The 25,185-nt window shown below is 38.4% G+C and overlaps 1 protein-coding gene across 3 annotated transcripts in view; it reads left to right on the top strand.

The window, feature by feature from the left end:
• Nucleotides 1-25,185, top strand: part of SENP6 (SUMO specific peptidase 6) — an 80,853-nt gene that overhangs the window by 3,423 nt on the left and 52,245 nt on the right. For all 3 annotated transcript variants that reach the window (XM_032183897.1, XM_032183899.1, XM_032183896.1), the window contains exons 2-4: nt 16,202-16,295; nt 22,600-22,663; nt 23,829-23,971. In XM_032183897.1, the coding sequence (XP_032039788.1) occupies nt 16,202-16,295; nt 22,600-22,663; nt 23,829-23,971 (301 nt within the window). The remainder of the gene's footprint in view (nt 1-16,201; nt 16,296-22,599; nt 22,664-23,828; nt 23,972-25,185) is intronic.

Raw genomic sequence — 25,185 nt, 5'->3', positions numbered from 1 at the left:
ACTATTGATTGTTACTCCCGTGGAAAAATTGTGGGAACTCTTGTTATATTCTGCCCCTTTAGATGTTATTGAGCTGCAAGGAGATGTTGCCTGTTATCTATTGCATGGATATAGAGAGGCTTTTAATTTAGGACTGGAGAAGAGAAATGATGAACTGTATAAAGTATTCTAAATCCTGTATTTTCCAGAAGAAAGGAGAAACCTTTTATTCCTTCTTTTTTTTTTTTTTTTTTTTCCCCCTTAAAAATCTGGTGGTTACAGTAGTGATACTGGGAACTAATTTTGAAGTTTCTGTTTGAGGACCTCCTCTCTAAGGAATGTTGCCAGTCCCTACCTTCAGAGCTGCTGAGAGATTTGAGTGCAGTCATGACAGGAATTTGCTCAATTTTCATTCCATTTTCTTGGCTACAGGTTTCCTAATAACAAATGAGAAAGCTATTTGGATTACCCATTAGCAGCAGCAGAAGAAACTTCGCAGTTGTCTGAGGACTCTAGAAGACTGTGTAGTTTTTCATTCAGCTCACATATAAAGGATTGTCTTCACAAAATGAAGAGCTGTGGACTTGTGTATCTTCTTAAAGGAGGCAGAGATTCTGGGGCAGCGCAGAAACACAGGCCCTGCTTGTGATCCTGTGTAGATGCCGAGTTGCAATTTGAAGTGGTGGTCAGCCTTTCCTGCTTTTTCATTGCTTTTATCTTGCTGTGAAATCTGATGAGCAGAACACAAATTAGGAGGGCAAAGTGGAGTATATATTTAGATAGAATACTTGAAAAATTTCCACCTGCTATCCTTCTTCTATTTATTTTACTCTTAACAGTGAAATTATTAATTGTTTTAATGGTCTCTGAAGCTGTTTCTGACACATTTATTGATGACCTAGAGGAGATAAGTATTTGCTTGGAACTGAAGGAACATCATTCACCTTCTTCTGTGTCTTTAGCAGAAGCTAAACTTCTTTATGCTGTTGACCAGACTCCCCTGGTCTCCCTCAGCCCCATCAGTGTCCAGATATGTCCTGTTCCTTTCTTCTGTTTTTCTTCAGAGTAGTTTTCTACCTGAAAGTGAGAAATTCGTGACTCTAATGGCTCTCTCATGTCTCCCTGTCTTGAGCCCCATTTGGATTTTTTTTTTTACAGCATTGCATCTCTTTCTTCTCAGCCCATTGTTTCAGTGTCCTTTCCAACGTTTTTAAGAACAGGACACCTCATTCACTACAGTGGCATTAACTTCTGGTATTGAGTGGGGAGATCTTAAGCCCACTTGTTGAGAACTGTTTCTCAGAAAAATTGAATTGAAATTATCTTCATATTACCCTGTTTTTTGTCAATCTAACATAAGCAATAAATGGCATGAAATGTTAATAAAAAGAGAAACTGTTTCTTAAAGCATGTGGGAAGATAGTAAAAACCTTAGTTTTTGAATGCTCTGTAAACACGTTGTAATATATTTGGTAGCACATAGCCCATGCCCAAGTCTGCTTCCACATCATCTCCTTCTGTTTAATTATGAGATAGGATTTTAGGAGCCCAGGCTTGTCCTTGGCTTTCTAAATTGGAAGGCATCTGTGTGCAATTTTCTGGGTTTTAGTTAAAAGCACATCTATCATTTGGTAGCTGCTGCTATAATAGTTTTGCACTAAGTGGGACATAGAAGTTTTGGGTGTAAGTAATTGTGTTGTACAGCAGGCCTCATCCGTTACTTTATGGCACTTGGATTTGGAAGGAAATTCTACTGTCTTTTAGTGGCAAAAAAACACCAAACCCAAATCAGGAACTTGGCAATCTTCCTAAAATAGATCCTTACACTCTTCTTGATGTAAGTGTAAGGATAAAAATAATAGTAATAACATAAATAATAGCATCAATATATGGCTTGCTAGCAAAGATAAGTCAGCATTTTGCAAATGTCTTGCTTGCACAAATACTTCTATAATGAGCCTATTTGGATATTTTAGTATTTTGCTGCTTGTTTTATGTACAGAGATAAAAACACATAATGGATTATTTACTGAAATGATCTAAACAACTACTTTGGCTTTTATTGCTATTGTTTCTGAAAGACTGCGCATACATTTCAGCGCAGTATCAGCCTTCACCTCTTCTGTAGGGTTTTAACTGTGTCTATAATTGAGATAACTGAGGGATGTCAAGGTGCTTTGTGTTGTAGCAGGTCCTGTAAAGTGAGACTAATAGCCAAACTCAACTTGTCACTTTTAAGGAATGCTTTATAAGAATATGTGGTGCTTGGGTGGTTTTTTTAGCCATCATCAATTTGTTTCTTCTGTTCCTACTAACACTTTTGAACCCTTTTGTTTGATGAACAGATACCTCACAAGTAAATAGATAGAGACTTTGTGAAATTTGCCCGCTTTACTAATTCAGAAGAATCAATAATTAGAGTCCCTTGAGCAAAGGCTTCAGTGTTTCCTCAGCATGGCTCAGCTTGCTGTGAAGTGATGTTTGTACCCACACTGGCTGAGAAGTCAGGGGCCGGGGGGACTCCGTGCACAGGTCAGTGTATGCCTTGCATGGATGTGTGTGTGTTGCAGAGAGGAGTTGAAGAGTACAGGATAGCTGAAGATAGGAGGCTGAGAAAACAAGATAAAAATGGAGCTCCTGCAGCTGGGGAGGCTGTAGAAATAGAGGGGACAAATTCTTCTGGGGGAAGAAGCAGAAATGTAACTCTTAACTTAGTAGTTCTGGAAGACACTTCCATTGGAGGAAAAAACAAAGTTGGAATGCTTCTTTCTCTGGGCCCCACGGTTAGTGCCTGTTTAGTTTGAAGTTGGAGTTTTTGTAGGGCAGTTACTTTTTGTAGGTTGAAATTTGTCTGATGCTCTCGATTAGTTCTTGCTTAAAGTTAAATATATCTCTATATATATGTTATTATTCATTACATAGAAATAAACACAGTGGTAATTTTATCTTCCTTAATTTTTAAAAGCATGTCTTAAGCTTTCTCTTACAGTATTCAACGGCAGTGAATGTGTAATATTTTCAGGTGAAGCTGATCCTAAGCTGTGGTGGAGTCATTGGGTTGGCCAAGTCAGTTGCTTGTTAATGTCACGTTCTCAGGAGTAAATAGTACTTTTCTGAATGGGTGGGTGCTCTGCAGCCTGTGTTGGTGGATGTCATGGTCCAAAAAGAATTACCTGCTAATCCCTATTGCCCTGTCCCTTCACAAATCCGAAATAAAAGATGTTTTTGATTCTGCTGCTGATGCCAAGAAGTTTCTTGGCCTTCAGGAAAAGTGGCAAAGATAATCAGGTGTTATATGGTGAGTTAAAAACAAATGGTGTGGTTTTATTCATTAAATCATTGCCTAATTCAGTGATACAAATGTTTAGGATGGAAGCTTTTTTTGGAAAACTACTAACACTATAACTAGAGCTTAGTTCCTTAGTACATACACGTAGCTGTGAGATGTCTTTGAGTACTTTAAATAGAATGTAGCAAAAGTGTTGCAAACTTACTTAATTTTCTTGTATGGTGGTGTCTCCCTGCACAGAACTGGGGATTGTGCCAAATGGGATTCAGTCTCTGAATTACAGTGTAGTATAAATCAGAATCCGGAATGGCTAATGGTTATTTGGGTACTGTAACTAACAGGAATAATTAAGAGCAAATAACTTGAAGTCTTTTTGGTTTTGTTTATGGTGTAATATCTGCTACGAGTTAAAGAAATAACATTTTGGCAATGCTCTTGTTTGAATAACTTTTTCTAAGTAATTCATGGAAAGAATTATGTTCTAATAATGTATGGGGATAGTTGCTTATTAAAATGATTGTAGTGAAAGCAAGAATGCCGGCGTCTCGTAGCTAATGCACACAAGCAGTCTGCAGCTCGCAGATACTGAATGTGAAAAGAATTCCTTCAAAATAAACTGTCCAAAGAACAGTAAAATGATTGTGGTGTGATGCCGTTGTCTGGAATGAGGTAACGATAAATCGTGTGCGTGGATTTCCTAACGCAGTGAACTGTGACGTTGCTGCTTTTATCTTATCATGCTGCAGCTCCATTTTGAATGTAAGGCTGCACGCCAACTATTTATTGGTTCTCTTTGCAAGGCTTAAAATTATTAACTGGTTTAGGCATAGGGACTAACAGAACGTTTTAAACTGATTAAAGCATTACGTGGTGCAGCTGTGCTGCTCTGAGGGCCCCCTGCCGCAGGTGGGGGAGGTCTGCTGCTCTGTCCCCTCCGGCCTCCCCCAGCATCCAGCCTGGCGGTGTGTCTCACACTGCCCATCGCCCCAGGGACGGAGCGGTTTATTGCCAGAGAGGTTGAATTTGCTGTGTACTGTCCTGCCGGATCGGCGCTCTGCCAAACCTCTGTTGAATTTGCTCGCTGAAGGGTAAGCCTGAGAGGCAGGACAATGGATTGCTTTGGGGAGGGCGGCCGGCCTCTGTGTGTCAGGAGTAGGACGTTCCCCCTTCAGTCTCTGGTGAGCTGTAAAGTCAGCTTAAGGTGCAGTCTGGAACTTAAACTTAAGAATAAATCCTCTTGTGCAACATCAGCTTTACTCTGCCCAGGGAAGTTCAGTTATTTTAAATAACAGGTTGAGATCCGCACAGAACTCGCTGATGGTGGAGGCTGGGGACTGGAGGAAATAAATTAGCAGGCTGTGGTTATTCTTCCCAGGTTGGTCAGCAGGCCTTTCAGCAGGTTTTGGTAACGGGCAAGCGCTGCAGGAGGCAAGAAAACAGTTCTCAATGCTTGTCCAGTGACTCCTGTGAAAGAGTAATTAGGAGTGAAAGGAGTCAAATTCAGGATATCTCCCTCTGATCGAGTCTTGAAGTGATGATTCAGAAGCCCTGTGCAAAGCTTTCCCATTTTTGTTTTCAGACCGCGTAAGCTGGAGCTGAAGCAAAGTCTCCCCGGTATTGTTATTTTTTATTTTTTTTTTTAAATAAAACTTGCCACAGAGTTTTTGGGGAATGATAAATAAGGATAGCATTTGTCTGGCCTGGTAAAACACCGTGCTGTGTGACATGATTAATATTATTTAATCTTAGAAATTTATTTTTCTAAGAAACAGCTGTGAAAATATTTGTTATTTTCATGAGAATGTTTTTGTCTGCTGCAGTAAAGTTGTTTTCTCTTGTACTAAAATTCATTCTGTTGATGTATTTTTATTAAAGTTGTAGGATATAATGTTGTGTTTGTTTGGCATGTCCGATTTTTATGGCTCATTTAACAAAATATGAATATCCTGCTGATGACAGAATTTAATACGGCAGTCTAACAGAAAGATTATTCAAGAGCCCATTAGATGAGAATTTGAACTATGCAGTGGATGGTAGGTTTCATATTTGCAATTGCCTTTGTAATTTCTGAGGCTCACTTCTTTTGGAAACACTGCAGTCCATTGTAATTTTATTTCTACCAAGGCTTACTGCTCAAGAGGCACCCTAAGGGTCCTTTAAAATTAAAAATAAATTTTCAAAAAGTGGGCTGTTCTGGTCCACATTATTATGACTGCATTTGCTTAGCACAGTCAGATGGTAAACCTTTAGGTGAGATTACTAGATGCTGCCATAAGGCAAGTTGGTAGTAACTGAATCTTTACCTGACGGATACCAGAAAAAAAAAAATCTCCATCATGCGTGTAGTCAAAAAGCTGTTTGTCGTCTAGTGCAGTGCTTACTAGATGGAGAAGGCGCTGCACTTCTTTGGAAGAGTGACTTGGAATAGAAAGGACCGATAGAAACCCAGAATACACTTCCTTAGATCTTGATAGTTTTTTGATGAAGATAAATGTGGGTTGCGTGTTCGGATGAAGATGGCAGAAGCCCATCTCCAGCTGCAGGATAGTCTCTTAAAAGCCCAGTGTTTTGCTTCAGTTGTCTTTTGAGTGATAGCTCTTAAAACAAGTTCAGAATTGGGTGCAGTTAGCAAGCTGACGTGTGTTATTCTGTTATATTAAAAATTACTTGATCAGTAGTACTTCCTTGTTTTCACTGCCATTAAAAGTAATGATTGAGAAAATACTCAGTTTTTCAGGGATGTTACAGTTGTGTGGTTTTTTTTTTTTTTTATTATTTTATTTCTTCCTTTTTAGAGAGAGTTTTAGCATCCTATGATTTAGCTAACAGTTGTCCCTGTTCCTGAAACTCGTTGTGAGGTCTGGTTAACTTTAATACTGCCATTACAGAAATTTGTGTTGTAAATGTAATATTGTAGTTGCAATGCTCTGCCATTTTAAACCACCCCCTTTGCGGCTGCTAATCTATATTGTCTCAAAGGAAAGAAATAGTGTGAAGAAGCTAGAATGCCTTTCCGTGGTGACGCAGTAGAGAAATTTGCAAACCTGTTACTGTGTTGATGTTGCCTTTGTGTGTATGCGCACTTACGCTACAATATTTTCTTCAAATTTACTTGAACTTTGTGTAATGGGATTCAATAAAGATACTTAAATGTAATATCTAAGCTTACATTACACAGCCAGCGAAGCCTGCAGAGCTGCTGGGTGACCAGCTGCTCGATGTCTGCTGAACTGGTCTCTGGTTCCCTTGCCTTATAGCTTTGACCATGGAATGGTCAAATGAGTTGGAAAAGACCCTTAAGATCATTGACTCCATCCATTGACCTAACAACATCTGACTGCAAATGGACTTGAAGTCCTCTTGAAGTCCATAGAGTGCATCTAGTGCGTGCAGGAGGTTGTTGTCCATTCTTGTGTTGCACTTCTCTGATTATGTTTTCATATTTCTTTTTAAAAAGATATTCTACTGGATTTTTAGCTGTGTGTATGTGTGCAGGGTCATTTTGTAACCGGTAGAAGCCCCCAGGTGTGGGGCCATACTGTGTGACCCTACAAGTCACCGCAGCAGCGATTTGCAGCCGGGCCAGGCCTGCCAGCTCCATGCTGCTGTCAGCTTGTCCTGCTGCCCCTCCCAGGGCCTGGGCTGGTGCAGCTTTGCTTGTGTCAACGCTGACGCTTCTCTGGCTTTGCAGCAAGTTGGCTGGAGGAGCTAAATTGGCAGAAAACTCATTTTAGAGGAAGAAAATGTGTTGGTGGAGCTAGCCTGCACTCATTTTCAGCCATATTAGCAATCTAATCCAGCTGACCGCCCTCTTGTATGTGTGTGAAGGCTTGCCAGTGTTACAGGGAATAGGGGAAAAAAAAAAAAAAAAAAAAAAAAAAAACAGGTCTTTGGCCTCTACAGAAAGGTAAATGCAAACTGTTCTCATAGCCTAGAGTTTAAATAACTCTTTCATCCTCCTTTCATCCTTTCCTTACTCAGATTTTTCTGAGATGTGCCCTTTTCATTTGACCAAGTTATTGAGGTTTTCTTTGTTGTTTTCTTTTCTGTGTGCTTTTTTTGCTGTCCATTTCAGGAGGATTTTGAACAATTGACAGCATCAAAGAAGTGTCTGGCTTTTTTCTCCTTAAATTACATTGTAGGGTTTCTTCTGTTATATCTTTGCAAGTTACATTCTTGTCATGGAACCTTTCTGGACTATAGTTTTACAGGCGGGACAATGTCTGCCCAAAATACTCTTGCAAAGTTTTCAGGATAATTCTAGAAATGTAAATAATAGAAATTCTTGATTTTTTCCCTTTCTTTTTAGTTATATTGATAAAGTGCTTCATTTCAAGCCGAAGTTCCAATTACTGCATCAAACCAGGAAACCTTCTTAAAGTGTTGGTTGCCTTATTTCCAGGTAGTTAGGCTAGATGGTTAATCTGACTGTATCTGTAACTGCCTCTCAGCACTTTCTAAAAATAGATGGCTGTTTGTTTAGTGCTGCTACATACTCTGTTGCACAAGCTTAGCTTTTTTATGAAGATAGATCCCACAGTGCATAACGAAGTCTGAAATCAGAAGTGTGCAAATCAGATGCATAATGCACTGTTTCCTGCCACGTTTTGCTCATCTTCTAAAACTCTTCCAGTATTCAAAACTTGAGATCATGTATGATTAATGTCACATAGTGATTTGCCACAGGAATCACATTCTAGAATTCTTACTCAAGTGTCATCCTCTTTGAAATGGCTTGTTAGCTTTATACATTTCCACATTTTTAGAGTACATTGGCAGTTTAGAAATTGTCCCTGCTCTATCCTAACCTTTTATTCTCCAAGTTTTCTTAAAAAATGGGAAAGTAGATACAGAGAAAATATCTGACTATAAAAATACTGAAGCTTTCTCCTTCCTTTCTAAATTTTTAGTTTGTTTTCCATCTAGCATCAGAGGTCTTATATCGCTGGATCCTTTTGCCTTTTGATGTTATTTAAGTTATTTAAGTTCTGTGGAAAGATTGAGTAGGTGACAGGCTTACTGAGAGAGAGAAGAGAAGGAAAGTGATGGAGATGCTTAATCCTGGAAGCATTTGTGATGGTGGTGCAGTTCCTTGGGAGAACATTGGTACCCACAACTGATTACTGTTTTGAGTTTTGTCTTACGATCACATAGGTTGGGACCTGAATGGCTGCTGGTCGGAATTAGGTAGGTTGGAACCTCTTGCCCAAACCAAGACCTCCCCGCCCCCCCTTTTTTTTTTTTTTTTTTTTTTTTTTTACTCCTGAGTGAGCCTCCCCATGTATGATGTCCTCAGTCCCCCATCTGCCTTGACAGCCCTCTGCTGGACTTGCTCCCGTGTTTCAATGTCTTTGTTACATTGGTGAGTGCAAAACTGAATGCAGTACACTAGATCGGCTTTCACAAGTGCGCTATGGAGACGAAGAGTTGCTTCTCTTCACTGTGGACAGAACTTCATGTCAGCTGTCCAGCCTTCCTTGCTGTGGGGCTGCGATGTTGACCCATGTTCAACTTGCTGTCTGTTGGAACCCCCAGATCTTCCCGAGACGCTGCTCCCTAGCCAGCCAGTCCCCAGCTGTGCAGCTGCCCAGGCTTGTTCCATTCCTAATGCAGGGCTTGTTTCTGTGATCTCAGATGCTTTTGTTGAACTTTGTAAGCTCATTGTCAGCCCATTTCTCCAGCCTACCAGGTCTCTCTGAACAGCAGCCCTGGCTTCCAGAGTATCAGCTGCTTCCCCCAAGTTAGTATTGTCTGTGAACTTGCCAACTGCACTTGATCTCAACATCCTGAGTGTTAGCAAAGACTTCGAGCAGTATTGGCCCTGGTACTGATTGTCTAGGGATGCAGCCAGCTGGATTTGTCATCATTCTTTGATGGTGCTGGTTTCCATTTGGTCCAGCTAGTTTTCCACTCGCCTTATCATTCACTACAAAGTTCATCTCTCTCTCCAATCTAGATAAAAGGTCCCTGTGGGAGACCACGTCAAAGTCCTCACAGAAGTCAAACACTGGCTTAAGTGTTTATCAATTTTATCTTCCCTGACAGCGTATCGTGCTGTGTTCCCACAGATTCTGCTCCTGGAGCTGGGTACTGGGAGGCTGGAGGGCAGAACTTAGCAGAGAAATGGGAGCAGGGGGAGGAGGATTGAGTTCCTTGGCCTTTTCTGTGACTGTTGTCACTAGGCTGCCAGTGTCACTGAGTGATATGTGCACGTTTTCCTTGGCAGTCCTTTGGCTGCTGATGTAACTGAAGAGGCCCTTTAAAAGTACTTCTGTATTGTTTTCTGCTTCGATCCCAATGGCAGCCTCTTCTGCTTCTCTGTTGGGACAGTCAGTAGAAGGGCTCAAGGAAACACTGGCTGCCCGTCGTATGGTTACCACTGCTGTCTTACTGGAAAAACCATCAAAGAGGTTGTAAAGAAAATATGTACTTCAAAGCTGTCCTCCTTTGTTAGTTGTTGTTATCAGTTCTCAGAAAATTGTAAAAGTTCAGTGAGTGATCGTGCTTAAGCAGTTCTGTGGTGTTGGTTCCGATCATTCTGCACGATACTCTGCGCTGTAAGGAGCACAGTGCACATGGAAGTTCTGGAGGGAAAAAAGGTCTTTGGTCAGGACACGCAGGTGCTTTTCCATCTTTGAACTACGTACCTCTTACAAATGCTTTTTCTTTGTAATTTTTCTTTTCGGTCTGGTAGTGGATTCTTTGTGTTTATCATTGATTTTCTGTTCCAATAGCATTCCTAAAAAGTTTTTATTACTATTTTCATTAAGTATCTGAGAAAAGAAGTTGCCTTCGTATGTAACATAACAACGTTGTATCCATACTTCCTATCCTTTATATAGCATCAGAGCTTTACCACTCAACTGTGTGCTTGGTGGAATATCTCACTATCAATTTATAATTGCTGCCCACTACTGGACATGAATTTGCATTGGTTTTACATCTCTGGGTAATTTAGGAAGAAGAAAGGTAAAGTATCTTTTAAGCAATAGATCTCTGAATGTTTAGCTATAAATGCAGGCTAAGGTATTGTTCCATGGAGATTTTTTTGGCATCAGTGCCTAAAACAGGCTGGTCCTGTAAACCCCTTACCTCTACTGTGCAATGGTAGTGTGGTTGAACAGGTGGGAGCTGATATGTCTGAAAAATAATTCCACCACACACACAGGCACAGACGCATGCGTGTGCGTATTTTTTTTTGCCCAAATTGGTCCTTTCTTTTGGCCTGCTCTTGGTAAAGAAACACCTGGGCTGCCTATGCAGGGTGCAGGGCAGGAGCAAGGAGCCCCAGCTTTCAGGAAGTGAGTGGATGTGTAAACCAGTTCGTGCAGTGCTGCTACAAAATAATGACAGTGCGGTCTCACTGTGGTCAGACAGTTGACCTATTAGAGCTGATCATATCAAACCTCGAAGATAAAAAGCTAGTTTACACAGAAGCCTATCTGAAAGAGTAAGGAAACAACAGGGAAAGTAAAAACAACTATAAATTATTCCAAATTAGTCACATTTTTATGAATAATCGTATTCTTTTATCAATACATGTGACGACTTCCAATGAACAACAGATTAGCTCAGAAGCATTCTTTATACATTACCTAAATATGATTGTGGATGAAGGGAATGAGTCTGAGTGCATTTAAATTAATTTGCTTTTTTTGTGTGTGAATGCTATGGCATCTGCTAAGTTGTCTGCAGTTGTGATGGTCAAAACATTTATAACATAAAGCTTGTATTATTTTTGTTTTTAGACCGGTGTAACTGGAGAAAAAGTATGTACATTTCAGGTCCTCTGGAAAAACTCCTTAGTCCCAAAGCAAACCTTTAGTTTAGCTTTTATGTGCAGGGTGGTGCATAGAAATGCATGGTATCTCAGCAGACTAAAGACTTGTAAATGCTTCTGGGTGTTGTAATAGAAACATTAAGGTCTCTGGCAATCTAATGATAGGAAAAAATTGCTTTCCTAAAGGAGTTAAGAGTGTTCTTCGTGTAACCAATAAGTGTGTGTGGTATCACATCTAGAACAATACTAGAGGTATGCTCTTCTGGTCAACTGTAATACAGATTCACATGGAATGACTGGCCTGACACCACAGAGTACAAGACATACAAGCAAATCTTCCAAAATGCCATCTTCTGTTGGACACTAGAGCTTTACTAAGTACTGGATATGCCACCCCTCACGTCACTGTTGATGGACAGATTTTTTATTTTTTTTTTGCAAATGTGCAACTTTGCTCTTATTTCATAGAGATCCATTGTGGATATTTTTCCCCTCTAGCTTAGCTATACTCAACAATATTGTTGAATGATGGAAACTCCTGCTAAAGGAGTTTACAAAACCGTGTCAACACTGAGTAACTTAGAGAGGTTAATCTGCTTTCTGCTGTTCTTCCTGCAGGTGTACTTTGTAACCCAAAATCAGTTAATTGGTTAAGTTTTACCCAAAAAGGCAATATGTAGATTTTTAAAAGGATGGCTTCAGGATGTGGTTAAAAACAAAAGATTTAATAAAAACTGAAGTACACTATTCCAGTAAATTTTGTTTAATTGGCATTTAAAAAATGGCATGTAAATGATAATTATTTTAACAAACAGTGAAATACATGCGATAAACCTGTATAAGATGTCCACTTAAATTCCATCTAGTTTCTTATGGCTCAGGATTCCTAATCTCCCAGCTCAAAAGGGAGCTTGTAGTGAGAGGAATAACAATTTGTGCTTGGTAGTGAAATCTGTTCCAACATGCTGGCTTTCTTGGGCAAAGGGAGAGTAATTGACTTCTGTTGGCTAAGTCTCTTATGGCCAGGTCTGCTTATTTGAATATTTTCACCTTCTGGGTATGAATCTGTCTTGCTGGCAGATGGTGGTATTCATATGCATACTGCCAGAGCCAGTATACTATTGAAGACTAAAACAGGTTGCAAGTAAATACAGGTTGCAAATTCAAGTCTTAAAAAATAGTTTGAAACAGCATTTCTGACACATGACGTCTTACAACTCTTTAAAAAAATATATCCTATATAGAATCAGGTCCCAAGTGACCATTTAGATCAAGTAACTTGGGTGAGCAGTCTGGTTGAGATGATGATATACTTATAGATTCATATTTTTGGTAAAGCCAGGAATACTAGAGGATGTTAAAATTGATCCAGAGTTGAGTGAGCAGAGCGAGGGCTCCAAGGGTGTTCTTCCACAGACAAGTTAGCTGGTCTACAGCGATGGACTGGAATAGTGCACAAACAGGTTTCTGGGTTTATGACAGTAGACGGAATCCCTGACAATTTGTCTTTTGGGTACGGAGATGGTAAACTTCGTAAGATAGCTGAAGATTTGTAGCGAATGCAACAGAAGAGCTGGTAGTATCAATCCCTGTGATAGAAAACTTAGCACCTTCTGTAGCAAGTGCAGGACCACAAAAACAGCCAATGTCAGAAAAAAAGTTGTGGGGAAGATGGATTAACATATGTGTTTCTTCTTAGGAGAGGGAGTTCTCTTCGGTGAGATGGATTTTCTGAAAATGAAAATAGAGCCAGTCTGTTGGCACCTAAAGAGTGAGGGGAGGCTGATAGAAGTGTAGCAGCACATGGTTTGATGTAATGTACATTCAGTACCAAAAATTACGTCCCCTACTGTGGCTGGTAAAACTCAAATAAGAATGCAGGTATAAAAGACTAAGTGCAATAGTCTGATCTAAATATAAGAAGCATAAAAAAATCTTATAAGTGTTTGCCTTATTTGTATAAAGGAACATAGAGAAATATTTCAGGTAAAATGGGAGAACTAGAAGCTGGCAGAATGAACTTACTTGAAATTAGAAGGAAAATAATTAAACATTGTGACAAAAGGGAGCTAAAGGGGACTAATGGAAAACAGATAGTGTTGGCTAAACAAGTACTCTATATTCCAGACAATGTTCAAGTCAGATCAGACTTAAATGGCTCAAAAAATTAAATGGGATACAGATGAATTCAAGGACTCAGCTTTGGTGAGGCTGCACCTTGAATCCTGTGTTCAGTTTTGGGCTCCTCACTACAAGAAGGACATCGAGGCCCTGGAGCATGTCCAGAGAAGCTGGTGAAGAGCCTGGGACACAAGTCCTATGAGGAGTAGCTGCAGGAACTGGGGTTGTTTAGTCTGGAGAAGAGGAGGCTCAGGGGAGACCTAATTGCTCTCTACAGCTACCTGAAAGGAAGGTGTGGGGAGCTGGGGGTCAGCCTCTTCTTGCAGATAACTAGTGATAGGACTAGAGGGAATGGCCTCAAGTTGTACCAGGGGAGGTTCAGGTTGGGTATGAGGAGACATTTCTGCTCAGAAAGAGCAGTCAGGCACTGGAGTGGATTACCCAGGGAAGTGGTGTCACCGACCCTGGGGGTGTTCAAGGAAAGGTTGGACGTGGTGCTTAGGGACATGGTTTAGTAGGTGACATTGGTGGTAGGGGGATGGTTGGACCAGATGATCTTGGAGGTCTTTTCCAACCATAATGATTCAATGTCTATGAAGGAAAATATAGCACAGGAACTACTGATTACTTAACCAGGGTGATGCCAACTGTAACCTGTTAGAAATTTATAAGCTGGGTAGATAGCGGACACTGATAGCAGAAGTCTTGATGAAACACTGCCTTTTGGCTCTCCTTCTAGAGGAAACCCTTGTGCGCAAAAGGAAGTGACAGTATGCTTCATTGATTCTCTCATGTGAAATTGTGACTCTAGGATGTACTTGTTCTGCAGAATGTTGTGAGTGGTGGTGTTGGAAACTTTGCAGTATGTTCACATATTGAAGTGCATAATATCCTGTAAAGATGTTGAATTTCTAAACTTGGAGGAAAATCATCTGATATAGAAATGCTTAATGCAAGAGAAGACTAAAGAAACCCTTAAACTTCTTGAAAAGGAAGTAAAAGATGCAGCCAGAGGGTAAAATATTTGCAGGCAGCTTGGGAGTTATTTAAAGACACCATATTGAAAGCTTACAGCAAATGCATGCTGCTTATTTAAATAGACTTCAAAAGGCCCCCAAAATGTTGGCATGGTTACACAGCAGGATATGGGTAGGTGTCTGAAATAAAACATTGTTCTTCTTAATTTTTTGCGTGAATGAGGAAAACAGAGATTAATAATAATACAGGTGAATTAAACTTAAAAATACAATGTGGCAGTCAAAAAAACCAACTCTCAATTAGTATAAACTAATGGTGAGTCTTTCTTCAGGCTCGGCAGAAGAATTTCTGGAGTACTTGTAGGGTGCGTAGGCACTGAAGTTACAAAAGGAGGCTTTGGAGAAGATGAGGTCAGCCAAAAACCAGAATTGTTTAAACCCAATTCAGCAACGCTTACAGAGGTCTTTGTGCCAGAATTTTTTTAAGAAGGAATATGGTAGAGTTATGTCTCAAAACGAAACATCAGCAGAAGAAAATGTAGTATGTCAGGCAAACAATGAGCAAGGCAGCATGATGAAATGGCATTTATCCAAGTGTTACAAGAGGAACTTGAGGATAAAGCAGGAGATGACCACAGCACGTTACTTGTTGGTTAGCATCGTCTTTCTGCTACTAGATGAGAAGGTAGCTAGTGTGATACCACCTTTTTGAAAAGGTAGCGGGGGTATTTGAGGAACTTTTCATTCGTGAGTTTTGACCCTATGACCCAAATTTATACAAAGTTAATGAAGACCAGAATTAATTTGGTCATTCCTTCTGTTGTTTCCTGTGCCAAAGGCTTTTAGGGAAGGTATGTTTCCTCTGGATAGAATGGAAGTCTTACATGTGAACAACTGACAACAGAGGGATAGAGGGCAAAAACGTTTCAGATTCTTAATAGAAGGGGTAACCAGTTGAATTCCACAAGGATCTGTGTAATGAATGCACAAGTAAAAGAAAAAGGGGTTGATGGTGAGGTTGCAAAAGTTCGTAGATGTTGCTAGCTTTACTTGGGTTAGTATAAGTGCTTGTGACTTCGAGCAAATTGCAAATGCTCAGGATTTGCATTTTGTGGGTTGAAAGTCATATATGAAATTCAGTATTGATGCATACCAAGCACTGCAGGTGAGTGAGAAATGGGCAAAATAATGATTTGTCTAAATTGTTGTACACCATGATTAGCTCTGAACTGGTTCTTACCTATCATGAGCGAAAGATGGAAGTATCTAGTACATAACATCAACGCAGATCTCCATAGTAGTGAAAATAGCAAATCCAGCCTCACTGGAGAGAGGATAAAGCAGTCTCACTGGCTAAGGTGACTTAACCTTAATGAGTACTGCTAACTATCCTAGTTCTCTATTCTATAATATCCTAGTTCTCCTTCACTTAAAAATACCTTAATGTCATACTATAAGAAAATCTCCACACTGTTGGATATTGCAGTAGATACATTGGAGATCAGATACAATGTGACTGTTCTCAGGAAGTTCAGGTTCTCACTTAATTGATTCTAACCCTCAAATTTCAGTTAGCATCTAAGTCATGTTGGTGTCAGATGTTGGATTAAAAAAAGCATATTATTTTGAAACTGTATTTGGGGTAGTTGAAAACTGTTGCTTTTATATGTAAAAATTAAGTATGTTTGAAAATTAGACATTCAAACAATAAACGTAAGGAGTCTTTGTGCATGTCACATATAGTTCATACCAGAAAACGAACCCTTAAATTTACAGTTATCAGTAAAACAGCTGAGTACCTCACTTGATAATTTTAATAGTGTGCTAACTTACTGCATTACTAATCAAGATATTGACAGATAATTACTTGTATTTATCTAGGAAAATGACTCGCCACTGTGTTGCTGAACTTATTTTCTCAAATGGTAGTTAAATGTTTACATCAACAAAATAAATATTTGGGGAAAATATGTACATCTGGTTTACTCCTCTAGTTTGTGTTGATTAATAACCCAGCCTGAAATCAAGACTTATCTTAACTTGTTCTCATTTCAGCTTTGGATAGATCACAATCCAAGAAAGATGGAGGTTTTAAAAATAATTGGAGCTTTGATCATGCAGAAGAAAGTGAAGGAGATGCAGAGAAAGAGTAAGGATGCTTTTATCTAGGCTATTGAAAGTATAAGTGTCTATTTACAAATAAATATTCTTTTGTAATTTATTAATAAGAAACATTATAATATCTTTAAAATGTTAGTGATTAAGAGAATTATTTGGAAATAGTGATTATTTTAACTAGTTTTACAATATAGAAAGTGTATTATAATGTAAATTTCATTGTCAATGTTGGGTTCACAACATAGAGCACAGTACACTTCAGAAGTGTTGCGACTGTCTTTAGAGCTCCTGTAGAAGTCTAAGGAACACAGACAAGAAATGCATTACATGTAACCTAAGGAAATGGAAAGCAGAGTTTCAGCTTCCTATAGTGGTGCTGTTTTTCAGTACATCACTGTTATCATTAAGGTATTTACAAAATTGTAGGCCAACAAAAAGTTAAAAAATTGTAGGGTTTTTCTCCTTTGTGTTAATCTCAAATGGTAGAGTTAAGGCTGTTTGTGTTCCCTGATCATTTATTTATTTTTACTTAATATGTCTGGATTTTTCCTAAAAAATAATAATAATAAAAAAAGTATAATGTGTGTAGTTAGAATAAATCCTCTGTCCTTGTAACATTTTATTGTTACTTGTATGCTTTCTCGTTCTTAAAGTATTTAATGAATTGTTAACAGAACAAGTTTCTTGTGTGAAGAATGCATGTTAGGTTTATTTGTTGTTCTTCAACATTTGAAGTTTCAAACTAAGTGTAAAAAGCTAGAGTTTCATCATAAGGAGGAACTGAATCCCGTGGTTAAGTACAAAAATAATTCTTACGTGGGTCTCTAGCTTGACCTTGAATAGTCTCAAGAGACCACCATGGAGTAGCACTGTAGTAGGTAATACCCTGCAAAGTACTGTGTGCAAAAGGGAGATAAGACAGTGGATACTTGGGCTGCAGCAGCAGGCTGTACTGTAGTCTTAAAATAAATAAATAAATAAGAAGTGAGTTCAGTAGTTCAGTGAAGTGTGAATTAAAACATTAAGAACTTTTGTCAAACCAGAACTGCATCAAAAATTAAGGCCAATTTTTAAATGGCTCTCACACTAGGAGCACTTTAGTTTTATAAAATCAGACATGATTTTTTTTCCTTAGCAATTTTACATCCGTTTCTAGTGCACAGTAATATGTTTTAAGTGTGATGGTAGTACATACAACAACATTTGCATTTTACCTGTCTTCAGAAATAAGTAACTCACATTTGTAAGTGTACCAGTTCTTTAATCATTTACTGCTGTTTTCCATCTGTCTACAGCTGATACTGACTTAAGAGCACAGAATGAGATACATACAGAGAATGATGTTATTTTATTTAAAAAAAAGCCTTCTGAAAAACTGATTATGGAACATACGTTGTATATAATGGTAACTGATTTTAAGATGGTATTTCTGAATGATTTTTCATTCCTTTAAAATATTCTGTGTGATAAAACAGTTTTCCCATATCCAGCATCAAAATTCTATTAATCACATCAGTAGTTCTTTTTTATATCTGTGAATTATGCAAAACCTTATCTGGAAGTATAGATAAAAGAGTAGCTGAAAATTGATTTTAACTAAAGATCTTGCATATTTTTGCTTATCCATACTCTGATAAGCAAACTTCAAGCAACTCTACTCCCTCCACCCCCCATGACTATAAATTTTAAGCTGCTCAAGTGTATACTTTTGGTAACACTTGTTTGTGTTCTGTTTTTTTGGCATTATAAGCTTCATGTTGAACATTTTTAAATTTTGCTTTTCTGATTGATACAGTTCTGAATACCTTCCACCCTTAGCAGAGCCATTTCAAAGACTAGCAACTTCAGTTCATACAGTTGTCCCAGTATAGAAATTTATTCTCTTTCCACCACGACTTTGAGCATACTATGCAATGAGTATGTGTTCTTGGGATTCTTTTAATGCCGCTTTTATTGTGCTATGCTGATATTTACTAGCAGTGCTTTTAACTTACTGCATATCTATGTGGAAAAAGCTGTAAATCTGAAGCAAGAAGAAGCTGGATGCATCTCCTGCTTGTTGTTGAGGCACTGGCATTTTAGTGTCTGACCTTATCAGAGTTTTTTGCACTGTTAATGACAGACACACAAAAAGCTGGTTTTGGACCGGCCCAAGAACAACATTCCAGCACTTAAAGGATTGGCTGTATTCTTAAATTACATATGTGAGATCTGTGCCAATGCTGTTGGTTAATACTGGATGCCTGCTTTGACTGTCTTTCATCAGTCAGATGAACGCAAAATACGTGGCTAATGGCTTTCTACCAAAGCACTTTTTGAAACAGGTAGAATATTTTAAGACTGTGCCATTTAGCTTATTTGGAGTGTGTCATCATGGTAAGGTGTCAAGTAAAGGACTCATTATAAAGAAATTTTATAAATTGAAGAAGATTTGGAAAAATAGCACAATCATCCCAGCATAATATATACATTTCAAAATGCTGCTAGAGATGATATTTGGTATGAAACTATTGTTACAGAAATTCAAGGTGGAAATTGGCAAGTATCTTATTGTGAAGTAAATGCTTGCAGTTAATTTTCAGTCCACCTGAAAGAATAAAGTACCACTTCTGATGACTTACTAGATTTGATCTAGTTAGAGTATCAGTCAAGATGATGGCAGGTGACTTGAGACTTCTCTTGCTTTGCACTTGGAAATTACACAGAAGGAGAGGAACCTTTATGTAGAATAGCTGGGGAGTGTGGGGGGGAGACCAGGCTGTCAGTCTAACACAGTGAAGTCTGTGTAGACCATCAAAGAACAAATGATAGAAGTGATGTGTATCTTAACATAGTAGGACGCATGGAAGGATTTGTTTTGCACTATGGTATCCTTTCTGAGCTAATGTTTTCTTTAATTTAAAACAAATATTTTTTTTTTCAAATTTATTTAGGAGAATGAGCTACTACTTCCCTTGTATTCCTGACTGAAAAAGCAATGATAATTCTTTTTATTCCTGTTTTTCTGTTTCCAATACTTTTTTCCTTTTAATTCATTTTCTCAAAAAATATATAGATATTTTTGTGTGCCTTTTTTAACCCTGTTAGTAAGGCATCTAATCCCTTGAAGTGATGAGGAACTTCCTGGTCAGAGCTCCCATTAAGTTTAGTGGGTTTAGCTAATGTTACTTTTAATGGCGTGGCATCCTGCATGAGTTAGATAATACTGTTTCTCTTGTGCCTCCGATAATCAGGACTTCTTAAATGTGTTGCCTACCACCAACGTGATTTTAAACTGTGGGATGTATACAGTGTGCTATAAGGGAAAATATGCCAGCCTTTTGTTTTCATACATAAGAGTTTTCAGAAAGAGATTCCAGTTCTGTTTGCAACGTGACTTGATCAGTTGTATCTGTGCAAACAAAATTGCGGGCAGTGGCTATTCTAGCAGAAGGTCCTGCTGCTGTCTAGGCTGGAGGAGTGGGGTTCACAAGAAGCTCATTGAGTTCGACAAGCAGAAGTGCAAAGAGGAACAACCGCAGGCACTAGGACGTGCTGCAGGCCACCCAGCTGGAAAGCAGCGTGGCAGAACAGGACCTGGGCATCCTGGTGGACGCCAACTTGAACATGAGCCAGCTATGTGCCCTTGCTGCAAAGAAGTCTGGTGGTGTCCTGGGCTTCATTAGGCAGTGTTTTGCCAGCAGGTCAAGGGAGGTGGGCTTTTCCCTATGCTCAGCACTGGTGAGACCACATGTAGGGTGCTGTGTCTGGTCCTGGATACCCCTGTACAAAAGAGACATGGACGTACTGGAGAGAGTCCAGTGAAAGGTCATGAAGATGAGGAAGGGTCTCAAGCATCTCTTTGGTGAAGAGAGGCTGAGAGAGCTGGCACTGGTCAGCCTGGAGAAGAGGCTCAGGGAGGATCTCAACAATGTATATAAATCACTGAGGAGGGGATGCAAAGAGGATGGAACCAAGCTCATTTCAGTGGTCCCCAGTGCCAGGACAGTGGACACACATTGAAACACGGGAGGTTCACTCTGAACATCTGGAAGCACTTCTTCACTGTGAGGGTGGTGACAGAGTACTGGCACAGGCCACCCAGATTGGTTTTGGAGTCCCCTTTGGAATTCACTCTGTTTACCTAAATTACTTTACTAAACTTAAGAAAAAATAGAATTAAGGCATGAATTTTGTTTATCATAAAACTTTAATAGGAGTATAGATAACTTAGAAATGATTGTTCTAATGTAAAAATACAGATCTGTGGTTCCCTGTTCAAAAAGAGATAAAGTGTGAAGGCATATAGTCTCCTCACAGCAGAACACTGAGCTTTCATTTCAGTAGCATTAAAATGTTACTGTGAGAGTGTAGTATTTTTTTTTCCTATGTCTGTATAAATTGCATCTTTTAAGCAGGCAAGTGTAAGCATGTGATGCATGAGCAAATAGACATTACTCAGTTGCTATGTATTCTGCTCGCTGAAAAAACAGCCTTTCTGGTACTGATGCATGTACTTTGCATTCCTTAAAATCTAAAAATACTGGTTCTTTGAAAACATCCAATTCCAAATATTTTTCTAGTCATGTCATCTTAGTTGCATCATAAGAGTTATTCTTGTTCGGTCTGATTTAGGGATTTTTTCAGTCTGTTACCTTCTATTCTCCACACCCACACTCATTGCTGTAATGGTTGCAGTATTGTGGCATCCTAAAGCCATTGAACCAGCATGTATTGAAAATGGTCCTGGTTTTTATACAGCCTGGAGCTAAAAAGGAAGTAATACACAGGGCAAAGTGTGTTGGTTAGGTTTTCACAGAAGGTAAGTAGCAGGAGCTGCAGTACTGTATCTATTCAGGAGCCTGAGAACTTCTGAAATTGCTAAACCCATTGTCTTCTGATGAAGGGTTGAGAAAGCTCAGTGAACCTCCCTTGAAAGAATAATCTATCCTGAAAGATAGTTAAAACAGCATCACATTATTTTAAAATTGTCATGTTCATGGATATCGATACAAAAGTACATCTCTCCTATGCTTTTGACATACTGTAATTGAAAATTAATGAGGCTAATGATCTACTACACCATTCTTATTACTATTATGTACCTAGAATTGTTGCAGTCTGTAAATGAAAGGAAAATACATTTCACTAGCTGTTGGCTTTCACATCATTCTTCCTTTATCAAAACAAGCTGCGTGCACATTCTATCCTCCTGAAGTTTCAGGGTCTTCAGTTAGCACCCTGTGAGTCAAGATTTTTTTTCTTTTACTTTATTTGATATAAGGATACCTGTATTTCGTAGGTTGGAGGAAATACATTTTAACATGAAGGGAATCCTGCTTATGGAAGAAGTTTTCAGGAAATAAGGGGGTAGGAAAGCACTGAGTGGTTACCTTTTATAGAAAGAGTCATTATGTACATTGTAGTCAGAACATTGTACGTGCAGCTAAAAATGTTTCTCCCTTCCCCTCCATCACTGTTTCTCACTGCTGTGACAAGCTACAGCTGTTCCTGGGACCCTGTGGTATGACTGAAGCTATTCATACATAATTTCTGCCTGAATGATCTTAACTAAGAACCACCCAGACCATGAAATAGCAAGTTGGCTAAAGTTTGTATTGTTTTGTCACAGCCAAGAGAGAAGTAACCTTACCAGGGATGTTGTTGAACAGGTTGCTTCAACTTGTAGCAAGAATGTTAGCCTATTCTAGCTACTATCAGAATGAAATGTATGCTTGTGTTGTTAATTTAAATCCTTAAGATTTATTGAAAAGAGTACATTTTCATGGTACTGTGGGTTGTTAGTTCTGTTTGTTTTTATGTTCTCTGTTACAGCAGTTGAAGATTACAGATACAGGAGTACTAAAGAAACACATTTTAGTGAACACTTGAGTCAAACTAAATGTGCTATTTTTAGGAAGACATGTTTTGGCAGTAATGGCTATGTGATAATACTTTGTTACACAAATTCTCCTCCCAAAGCATTGTGAATTTTGCAGTTTTAAACCATATACTTCAATTCATGAACAAAGTGCTAGTATATTTTATAGTTAAATACTTCATTTAATTTATGCATAGGGTTATATAGAATTATTTATGATGTTAGTACCATTGCCACAACTGTATTGAACGTTCAATAATATTCTGTTTTGAGTTAATAATGAACTTTTAAGTGTGCTTCTCCTGAAATAGTTTCATAGTGGGCAATTGCCCACTTTAATGTTTCTGATGATTTGGGCACATGCATTTATATGTAAAAAGGGGAGGGGAAAAAAAAACACATTTATGTTCCAAATGTTTTGTTTATGCTCTGTTGCATTATGTGTCTGCCTTTCTCTTCCACACCTATCATCTAGTGAGGCAAATCTGCTCAGCATAGATGACAGTGATGGGCCCTTCAGTCCCAATGAAGATAGGAAGGTAAGTACTCATCTCATGGTGAAAATGGGTCTTTTTAAAGCTTTTAAAATTATGTTGCACAGTCATCTGCACAGTACTGAAAATTAAAATTTGTGCTGATTTAGCTACATATAACACTGAACTTGCTTATCTGGATACCCTTAATGTCTGTTTACTCCTAGAGATCTTGTTGGTTTGTATAGTATTCTGGAAATACCAGCATGAATATCTACTAAGTTTAGACAATTATCATTAATGGGTTTACATTATTTTAATTTGAAAATATTAATAATTAAATCCCAAGATGCTTACTATCACATTCCCAATTTTGTGTGCATGTGTATGTATATATAGGCAAAGCGCGTTTATTTTTTGAAGTATACCAAAATAGTTTACTACTACAGAGATGCTTCATAATGCTTTGAAAGTATGACTATTTTGCTTATCAAGGAATCCTACTGAATAAGAGTGTATTTTACTGCATTAATAGAAAAGAAACGATTTGAGAAATTAGATCAGATTTTATTTTACATTTCTTGTTTCTGTATGGCAGATCCAAATTTGAGGATGATTGTATGGGACACTTCTGTGTTTGTGAGGTGTTATCCACACATTGGAATGGCAAAAAAGTCATATTTTCTGTTTGTTCCTTTTCATTTTGCCCAAAAGATGACATTCCTGTTATTCTGCATTTAAAAGGTGACATATCTTTGTCTAAAAGGTAGATAAGACTTTGATGTCAGCGTACTAGTTATGAAGCAGGTTAGCTTTGCCGTGTATATTTTTTAATGTTGTTGCTCTTCTGAGAGGCATAAAACTGTTTCACATGTAACAACATTTACAAAATAGTCTGCTTGGAGAGAAGAAATTGGAGGGCTTCTGATACACTACAGAGTTCTGATCTCCTGGAAAAAAAAATCACATTATACAGGAGAACTCTCAAACTATTGTTAATCAGATGTGATCTTGTAATCTTGTTTGTACATTGAGTATTACAAAAGTTTCTAGGAGCTTTTAGGAGGACTTCTGTTGAAATTGGCTTTTGGATAGATTTTTACATAAAATTCTGTACAAGCGCAGTGTGAAAATGAAGCCAAAGTAGTATTTATATAGATATTCTGTAATTCATTTTTTCCTTTTAACTTGGATGTAAGTATTGTAATGCATGTGAATTCTCTTGTTACAGTCACTTCGTTGTCGGCCTGGAGCTGTCGGCACCAGTGGTGATTCCATAAAAACATACGCGAGGCGAGGCAAAGCTCCAAGCTTGAGACTTCTTAAAGGGAATGCAATTGGCCTCAACATGATGGGAAATAGCAAGAAACTGAGGTACTGCCTTCGGTTTTACATTTACTTACCTATTTAATGATTGATAAAAAGCAGTGGTAAATGAGCACAATTGATAGCACGGTTGCATTACTTGCTATGTGTTTAAGGAAGCTACACTGTGCTGCACTTCGGAGCAAAGACAGAAGACTAGATTAAGGTATTAATTCTTCCAAAATCTTATTAAGCCACATCAGTAAAATACCAGAAGATTAAAATAAAATATTACAATAAATTGAGAGCTTTTGCTTTTGTACTTGTCAGTGTTGTCTGCATGACCTATTGTTTCTTCTGTGGCGTGCTAATAGATAGAAGAATATTTCTATTGACTCCATCAAAAATTTCTACCTTTCCATGATTGTGAATTGTCAAAGCTATCTTAGGATCCATTTTCTCGTTTCCTTACTGCAAGATCTCATTTGATTTAGGAGTCACTGACTACTCCTTTAAAGAGTTCATCAAAAAAACATACTCCTAGATGGTGGTTTGAGATTATTACTTGTATTTAAAGCTGACAGGAACAGTGTTTAAACGTTCACTGCTGCACTTCCTTGTTACTGCTGTCCCTATCTTGTAACAGACTGATCTCTTAATTTAGTATATGTGAAAAAGTGATATATTCATGTAACTTTCTGTGAGAATTTGATACTGCTGAAGTATTACTCTGTTTGGATACTTCTGCAGGAATGAAAAGATCTCTAGGTAGTTTGCTATAGTTCGCCTATTCATCAGATACCTAACCTATACAGAGCTGTATGAGTAGATTGTTGTTGGTTTGTGGGACTGTCTTATCACAGAGTTGCTGCAGAAAAAATCCTAGAATCACTTTGTGATACGTGTCCTCCCCTGCTCTTCTGATCCTTGAGTCTAATAGACAGGAAACAAATCCAGAATTACAAGTCTGAACTGATCCTTCAGCTTGATACAGAGGAATGAACAGATTAGGTCAAAATAAGGACTCTTCTTGTCTCCGTGCTGTAACTATAGTCTTTTCATCACGTATGTTAATATATCTTGTTAAATTTGAAAACCTAGATGGCACTTTTCCCAGTATCTTAACTAATTGTGTGTGCTACGCATCTCTTTAATTTGGTTCTTCTATAGCTTGTGGATGGATTTGACTGTTTTGTTCTCCTGGAGAAACTGCTCGTGGCTTTGGCAGCTGTACAGATCTGAGGGTGAAGAACTGGCTGGGTGGCTGGGCTCAAACTGTCATA

Source organism: Aythya fuligula, chromosome 3, assembly GCF_009819795.1.
Source record: "Aythya fuligula isolate bAytFul2 chromosome 3, bAytFul2.pri, whole genome shotgun sequence".
In the NCBI taxonomy this organism is placed as follows: domain Eukaryota; kingdom Metazoa; phylum Chordata; class Aves; order Anseriformes; family Anatidae; genus Aythya; species Aythya fuligula.
The sequence above is the reverse complement of the archived record's forward strand: the minus strand, read 5'-3'. Positions and strand labels throughout refer to the sequence as shown.